The sequence below is a fragment of the Condylura cristata genome, unplaced genomic scaffold (assembly GCF_000260355.1).
Source record: "Condylura cristata isolate star-nosed mole 26May11 unplaced genomic scaffold, ConCri1.0 scaffold00030, whole genome shotgun sequence".
Taxonomy (NCBI): Eukaryota; Metazoa; Chordata; class Mammalia; order Eulipotyphla; family Talpidae; genus Condylura; species Condylura cristata.
Window position 1 is genome coordinate 12541971 of NW_004567131.1, and position 8873 is coordinate 12550843.

Here is an 8873-nt window from a genome sequence, read left to right on the forward strand (position 1 = left end):
AAGTGATGTTGAACATTTTTTCATATGCTTGTTGGCCATCTGCATTTCCTCTTTCGAGAAGTGTCTTTTTAGCTCTTCTGCCCATTTTTTGATGTGGTTGTTCACTTTATTTTTGTTGAGCTTCATCAGCTCTTTGTTTATCTTTGTGATCAATCCTTTGTCATTAGTATTGTGTGAGAAAATTTTCGTCCCAATCAGTGGGCTTTCTGTTTGCTTTTTGTAATGTCTTTTTTGCTGTACAGAAGCTCTTCACCTTCATGTAGTCCCAGCTGTTTATCCTTTCCTTCACTATCCTTGCTTTGGGTGTTGTATCTTTAAAGATGTTATTGAGGTGTATGTTGTGTAGTGTTCTCTCTCTCTCAGTGTCGCCCTCTCTCTCTCTCTCAGTGTCGCCCTCACTTCCTTCTTTCTTTTCTTAGGGTTACACAAAATAATGGTGAATCTTAGCATTGATATAGTCTTAGATATTATGAAATATAGTAATAGCTTGTGATAGTTGAAATGGGACTAACATTTCTAATTGAGATATACCTTACATAATGAATTTTGACATATGCAGACACCCATACCTCTATCAAGTCATAGGACAGTACCATCACCTCAGAAAGGTCCCTAGTGTCCCTTCCCAACCAGTCCCTACACTGTTCCCTATCTCTGGGACCCATTATTTTGATTTCCTTTATTATAGATTAGTTTTCCTTTTCTGAAATCATATCTTTATAGAATCATACCATACATGCCCTTTTGTGTCTAGCTTCTTTTGCTCAGTATAATTTTTTTGAGATGTCTTGTTACATACATAGTAGGTTTTTTCCTTTTATTGTTCAGCAGTATTCTATTTGGGGAATATACAATTTGTTCGCAGTTCTTCTGTTGGGGGACACTTGAATTATTTCCAGTTTTCATTTTTCCTATTAACTTGTGGGTAGGGTCTGAATGTTACAAATTAAATACAGAAGCTATGATTTCTGCATATGATTTCCAGTAGTAGTGTATCAGTCAGAATCAGCCAGCTGGGGCCACAGGGACAAATAACACCCAAATATCAGTGACATATAACATCACAACTTTGTTTCTATAAGCAAAAGCAACAAATTTGTTTCAATAAACTACAGTTTATTGCAGTTTGGCTAACATTCTGCTGCATGTCACCATCATATCAGGCTGACTGAGAAGCTTCTATTTGGAAACTGCTGTGGTGATGCTATGCTGTCTCTTAGAGTTTCAGTTCAGGGCTAACGTAAAACTTGTCACATTTATGGAACAAAACCAGTCACACAGCCAGACTTGGGCCAGGGAGGGTGGTTGGTAGAATTGCATGGTGGGACAATAAGTATTTGTGAACAGTTGTACCTGTTCAAGGTATAATGGGACTGTTTTGGAAAGAACCTGAAGGGAAAGGGGATGACACATCCACATGCATAAGAATACAAGACCCCAAAGCAGATATACACAGAGAAACAAGAAAAAGTGATTTAAAATGATCATTTGCCTAGGGAGTGAGGAGAGAGTAGGAGAAGAAAATTTATTGGTTGGCACATGGCTGGATGCACATGGTGTCAGCTGAGCGGAGACCAAGGTACAATCAGCAGCCCACTAAAAGAGAATGATCTGTTTGTGATCCATCTTTTTTTTTAAAGATTTATTTATTTATTCATACCGAACTGGGGTACAGGCCAGAGATGTGGAGGGTGAGAGGATTCACCAGAGACAGAGCGGGGAGCAGAACAGGCAGATCCACGAGGTACACTGCTGAGGGGAGCAGCGGGCGGGTCAGGAGAGGTCTGCCGCGCCATGTGGATCTCCTCCAGGGCAGGCGGGAATCGAACTCATGCTGAAGTGGCTTTAGCTTCTTAGTGCAGTGCTTTAACACGCTGCGCCACAAGGGAGGGCCTGTGATCCACCTTTTTAAAGTTCTTTTGGTTGCTCTGCTGGGCCCCAAGTTGCCAGCAGCCCCCATTCAGGAGGTCAAGGGTTGGAGCCCAGGAAGCTCCACTTTTTACTATGAGTTAGTTCTGAGCATCACTCGCTGACCTGGGGGCGGTTTTCTCTGACACCATTATACTTGCAGCTCACTTGTCTAACGTATAAACTGGTTGGACTCCTTCGAACTGCAGCAAATGGTTTGCCAGTTTAAAATGACTAACTCTGAGGCATCTCTGGGGAGGGGAACTATTGGAGAAAAAGAAAGATAAAGACCACAATAACCAAACTTGGAATTTGGAGAGCAGAGGTGTGTTTCTAGTCTTCCAGGAGGAGCAAGCAGTCATCCTTACGTGACCAGAGTGGCAGAGGCATGTTTTAGTCTTGGCAATCAGCTTCTGATTGATTCTACATCATTGATCTGCTAGGTGCCTTCAGCTGGATTTAACCCATTCTACATTTTTCCTCTTTCCACTTCAGTTTTTGCTCAGGTCAGAGTTTGATTTAAAATTCTACCTCGGGATTCCATCACCTTCTTTCTTTCTCCCACAAGATTGTCAAGACTCTAGCATCCTTGAGACTCAGGAAAGAGGGGGCAATATGGTTACAAATGCCACAAAATGGAGGGGAATTCTCTTTTCCATTTTGAACCCAAATGTCTCCAGATGCTGAGGAGTTACTGTGGCAGGTCCTGACAGAAGGCATGCTGCAGATCTGTGGTTGCTGTTCCACTCCTGACATGGAGACGCACTGAACTTTTTGGTTTCAGTTACCTGTGGATCCATAGAAGGGCATCAAGGCTCAATCCTAGTTGATCCCCTGAAAAGTGTGCCCACCATTTACCCTGTCATCCCTATGAGGGCACTGGGGACAACTGGATCTGCATAAGCTGTTTGGGGCCCCAGGACACTATGAGGACAGTCTCTCTCTTGCTTTCTTTTTGAAGAATCCAGGATTTGTTTTGGGGGCTGCTGCTCTCAAAACAGCTTGACTCTCCTAGGATTTTCCCATTTAACAGTGTTAATGAGTTATCTTTGACACAGCAAAATTATATTCGTTAAGGTGTATAGTTCTTTGCTTTCATACATGTCTACATTACAAAAAGGTTACCACCAGCAGGCTAATTAAAACCCCCAGGGCTCTACCTAGTTGCTTCGCAGCTCTCAGTTGTCTTCATGGGTCCCAGGTGTCAGAGCCTACCTTGCTGCACAGATTGCAGAGCAGGGCCTGGTGGAGGTGGTGTGTGGAGGCTTCACCAGCTCGATTCTTCAGTTCCATCCTACAGCCAGGCAATCAGAGTGGGAGAAGAGAAGAAACCAGTTTTACTGGTTGTATCCTCCACCTTTCCCCCCACATCTAATGGAGTGCTCTTTAAACCCAGAAGATTAGCGTCTGGTGACTTTGTTTACTTAAGTTCAAGCGGAGTGGTTGCAGGGTGCTACACATACGTTCAGTGCCTTAATTTATAACTCTGCCAAAATGTGGACTGTAAATAGTATCCAGTCTCACTACTTACGGAAACTGCCTTGTGCAGGTATCCCCTAGGGAGTGGTGTTATAAATTTGTAAATGAATACATCCAGAGGTCCTAACAAGTGGTGTTCCAACATTGTCATCTTGATAGATGTAGACAGGAACTCTCACCCACTGGAATTTCCCTCTGAAATTCTGATTTCTCTAAACATGTGATAATCCTACTGGGCAGGACAGGAATCTATTTGAAGTTTGGTGAGGTGGGGGTGGGGGGCAAGAAGGAGGAAGAAAAGACATTCTAGTGTGTGGTTGACATTGTCATCAGGCTCCTTGGCATGTATCAGAACCAGAAGGAAAGAAAACTGCAGGCATAAGCAGAGGATGAAGGTTGCATAAAGGAGTCATGAGACTCTAGAGCACAAGTAACTTCCTTATTGCAAAGGCAGAGTCCTGTCATCTGGATCTTGGGGACTCCCAAAGGCATAGGATATATGTATGTGTGTTGTGTGTGTGTGTGTGTGAATAAGAATTTCTGAGTGTGAATGAAAGAGTATGAAAATGCATATGCGTGTGAATGAGGGTGAATGTGTGTGGTGTGAATGCATAAATACAGGTGTAAGCGTGTGAAGGTGTGTGTGTGTTACCTGTGAGTGTTTGGACATGTGTATGTGAATATGTGTGAGTGTGTGAGTGAGTTTATGAATGTGTGTGACTGCCTATGAGTGAGTGTGAGAATGTGTGTGTATGAGCACATGAATGAGTGTGCTAATGTGTGTGAGTATAGTGTGTTTATGTGTATGCGTGTGTGTGAATATAAGGCTTAAGTTCTACACTGGTTAAGAGAGTAAGAATCAAGGAATTGTGGGTCATTACCAATAATATGGCCAAATCTAAAACTACTAGCTGGTTAGTCCAGGAGGTATTTCAGTGAGAACTGTCCAGAAAATTGAACCTAGCTAGGAATTTCAAACACAGGTGATTTTTTTTTCAAGAAAAGTTTTATTGGGGTTTTATTTATCATACAAAAATTTCATATATTTATCATACAAAAACTTCATGCATTTGGAGTGTACAGTTTGATAAATTTTGACATGTTACAACCATAAAACCACGCTCAAGACAACATCCCTTTATAATCTGCACGACTGCTCTTCCACATCCCCTTCTCGACAATCTACTTTCTATCCCTGAAGCTTAGTTTACATGTTCTAGTAATTTATATGAAATAAGTAGACACAAATATAGTGTTTTTAAAAATGTAATAAAATATAGGGCATAAAATTTTGCATTCAAGCCATTTTTATGTGTACAGTTCAGTAGCATTAAGTACATTCACAGCCTGTGCAAACATCACCACCATCCATCTTCATAATTCTTTTTGTTTTCCTAAACTGGGGTCTGTACCCATTAATCAATAACTGCATTTCAACTTTCTGTCCCTACAATTGTGGCTACTTTATGTACTTTATATAAGTAGTTTCACACAGTTTTTGCCATTTTTTGACTGACTTGTTTCACTTAGCATAGTGTCCTTAAGTTTCATCCAAGTTGTGACATACTGCAGTATTTCCATCCATTTTAAGACTGAATAATATTCCATTACATAATGAACTACATCTTGCTTATTTGTTTGTTGGTAGGCATTTGGGTTGCTGCAACATTTTACCTATTGTGATACTGCTGCTATGAACACAGATGTACAAATACCTCTTCAAGACCCTGCTTTTAGTTCTTTGGGGTTTAAATTCAGAAGCGGGGTTGCTGAATCACGTGACAATTAAGCTATTTTTCATTTCTTGAGAACCCCATACTACTTTCCATATTCCCACCAATGTTCAGTGAACAATGGGTCTTCTTTCTCCACATTTTGCCAACACTTAGTATTAATCTGTTTCTTTTTAGAGTAACCATTCTGATGGGTATGAAGCGGTATCTCATTGCACTGTTGACTTGCCTACGCTAAATATTAGTGACACTGAGACTCTTTTCATGTGCTGTTATTTAATTTTCAGTCTTTTTTACCTCTATATTTTATTTTGTATTTTCTTTTCAGTTTGTTCAGAGTTCACTTTATTTTTAAAAGTCTATTTCTATTGCTTTGTTCACTGATCTTCCCTTCTGCAAGGTCTAATCTGCCATTAATCCTATTGAGTGTATTTTTAATCTAAGACATTTCAGATTTCTGTGTAAAAGTTAAATTTAGGTAGGTCTCCTAAAAATATCTTCCATTAACATGTATAATCTTTCCTTTAGTTTCTTAAAGAATGAAAAAGTTAATGTTACTGTTTTGATGTCTGCCTGCTAATTTTAACATCTCTGAAAGTTCAACTTTGGTTTTGACTGATTACTCTCTTGCTCATTCTGAGTCATATTTCCCTGCTTGTTTGCATAGCTAGTAATTCTTGACTTTATTGTAGATTTTTACCTTCCTTGCTGACTGCTAGAGTTTTACATTCCTGTCAGTTTTCTTGAGTTTTGTCCTGGGATACAGATATATATATATATAACTCCCCTTGTGTTTTCACACTCAGATTTCACCACATGTAGTATCCAGCAATTCACTAGTTCAGGTTTTTCTGCTTGAGCACTGGCTCCAGTAGCAATAGCTGCTCCAGGGTTCTGCTCTGGAAAGTTGGGATTCTTTTTATGTACTTTTTTGTCTTATCAGTGTTGGGGCAGTTGTAATCTGCACCAATTCTCTAATGGATCTTAGTTTTCAGTTTGTTTAGGTTGTTGTTATGACTTACTAGGAGAATGATGACTTCCAAGTTCCTGTATGCTAGACTGCAATCTGGAATTCATAGTGATTGAATGAATCATATTTTGAAGCCTAGTTATTTGAAAAGTATAAGTTGGAAACAAAATTGATGCCATAGGGGATGCAAAAATCCATCACCCCAAAATATGACTTTTGACAAAAGACTGATTTAATGGGAGAAGCAAGGAAGGTTGACTAGAGGTTACTTTTGAAAAAGACATTTATGTGTAAACATCTCTCTCAAAGTGTCTTTTCTAGAAAGACCTAATTTCCTTATCTCTTTTCAATGGACAAGGCAAACTTGAAATATGCATGGCTTTTGTTTGCTGTGCTGTCCTTGGTAAACTCCCTAAGGAACTTTCTCTTTCATTTCCTATCCTCCTTTGTCTAAGCTAAGCTATTTAAGATGATGTTTGAAGCCTTATGGGCTAGATACTCAGCATGTACCCAGGTACATAGGAGATATGCATACTGTTATTATTCTTTTTTGACATTTTTATCTTACCAATCTGTCATATGCTTGTTTGATAGTTTGACAGCCTCAAAGAACCCAGAGGGATTTTCTGACCTTTACATTACATTTGTAACACATCTTTGCATTGTCATGGTGCAAATCCACACCAAATTAGATTCACCCTATGAAAGTTATGTTGGGGGGTATCAAACACAACACCTGTATGAAAAATATTAATGGCAATTGATGATTGAGCTGAGAATGCCACCAATTACAAACCAAAACCAGTTCCATATAGTTCTAATAACTTATCAGCAAGGCCTCCAGCTGATTTTGATTTGCTCTATTTTGGCTAACCAGTTTGAGCGCCACTGGAGTGGTCTTCTCCATAGGTACATTCTGTGCTCATGATTCCATTCTTGATCTCCCTGGCCCCTCCTCACTACCTTTCTTTGTTCCTTCCACAATTTATGAATGTAAATTGATCCCTTGTCAGTGTTTGTATGACATCTATTTGGAAATGTACACATTTGCCCATTTAAGTCTGGCTGTAAAAATCTGTCTGCCAAACGCGGTATCATTTATAGCAAACCCACTTGTAGAGGTCTATGAATGGTTGGGTAAAGCTTTTTGATGGGCATGGTTAATTACACAGGACCTAGTTTGTCCTTCTTTCCATCTATTCCAATAAAATCCTTCCAAATATTAAAGTTCTACAATGCCAAGGGATTGGCTGCCCTGTTTTGGTGCAACCAAAGATGATTCCACCAGGGCCTCTGTTCTTAGAAGTTAAAAACTCAAAGTTCGTAGAAGTGGGCTAGATCAGAAAACAAACAAAGAACAAAAAGATTCATGGTTAGTCATTCAGAGTTCTTGGAGGGCATTCATGAAGGAATGAGACCAGAATGGGCTGGTCAACTAGAGGCTGGCAAAAATCTACAGGGATGCAGGACAAGGTCCAGTGACTTAGGGTAGTGAGTATGTGTCTATTTACATTAGTGCTAGGTTTTTCCCTGGGAGTTCTAAACTGGGAAGTTGGTAAGAAATTAATATGAAGCTACATTTCTTTATACTCTACATGGCGTGGAAATAATTTCAAGCTTATTACACTTTAATGAACAGATATACAGAAAATGAGACTGAGAGCTCTGGCTGTTCCTTCCTGTTCCTCTAGTGACCTTGGAAATTGTTGCTTGGAAGCAGGTGGAGCTCACTCACAGATGCTAGAGTTGACTTCGTGCTAGGGATGTGTCAGCTGGTGTCCTCAGAGGCTTTCCAAAACCCAAGAGATCACAGGAAATGCTCTTGGATAAGTGTTTAACTTCTTTGATTTTGCTTGTTCTCCATGACTTCTGTGGGTTGTTCTTGGCTTCTTTACCACTACTGGTTTTCTAGATTGTTCTTCTACTCTTCCTCCTGTAGTGATATAACTAAGTCATAGTCATAGGTGTAATATTGCACCAGGAAAAATGTGGTCCCTAACCTAAACCAGCATAAATAGAGCATTCAACATTGCTCCTCTTGGCCCACTAACTTTAAAAGGCACCTTCCTACAGGCTGCATCTGACCTCTCCATCCCTGCTGAAGCCCAGACTCACTGCTCTATGGTTCTCACAACGCAATGTCCAATCACGGTGCAATGAGTGACTTGAGCAAGCCCTCATCTGTCGCTGCCAGCTGTAGGCTGCACATTTCAGGGTCTGAGAGAATGGAGTTCCAGATGGGCTCTGCTTTGGACCTAATTCCCAAGGGGGTTATTACTTGAGAAGTCCCTCAGACATACGGAAACCTGGAGTTCCCTCTGAGTTATCCCTTTTCATGAACTATCACTTTCGATTAGAAGCCAGATTCTACCAATTTGACCTACTTTACATATTTTTGATTTCCCCTTTCCTTTTTAACCAATGCCTACCAACCTAGTTCAAGTTCTCGTCTGCATCATAATGTGCTCAGACTTCCTCTAATAGCTACCTTAAATCCAGCCACTAATAGTAGGCAACACATTCAGAGGGCCAGTGCTTCCATCTGCGCCCACGCCCCTCTGTCTGGCCCTATTTCTATGATTAGGTCACTGTCCATTCCCTCACCATCACTGTCACCACTGTCCCTGTACTTTACAACCCACTGTTCAGGTCTCTTCAGCTTCTCCCTTACATCATCACCTGCCTCGCCTGTCCTCATGCTCCTCCGCCAGCTGCCCTCTCCTGTCTCGTGCTCTCTGGCCTCTTTCAGGTACTAGGTACTAGCAATTCTTTTTAAACATTAT

At 40.6% G+C, this 8873-nt stretch overlaps 1 protein-coding gene across 1 annotated transcript in view; it reads right to left on the bottom strand.

The window, feature by feature from the left end:
• Nucleotides 1-7998: 7998 nt before the first annotated feature.
• The window catches only part of IL2RA (interleukin 2 receptor, alpha), a 58380-nt gene continuing 57505 nt past the window's right edge, over nucleotides 7999-8873 (bottom strand). The window contains exon 10 of the mRNA XM_012731260.1: nucleotides 7999-8023. Within this exon, the coding sequence (XP_012586714.1) occupies nucleotides 7999-8023 (25 nt within the window). The remainder of the gene's footprint in view (nucleotides 8024-8873) is intronic.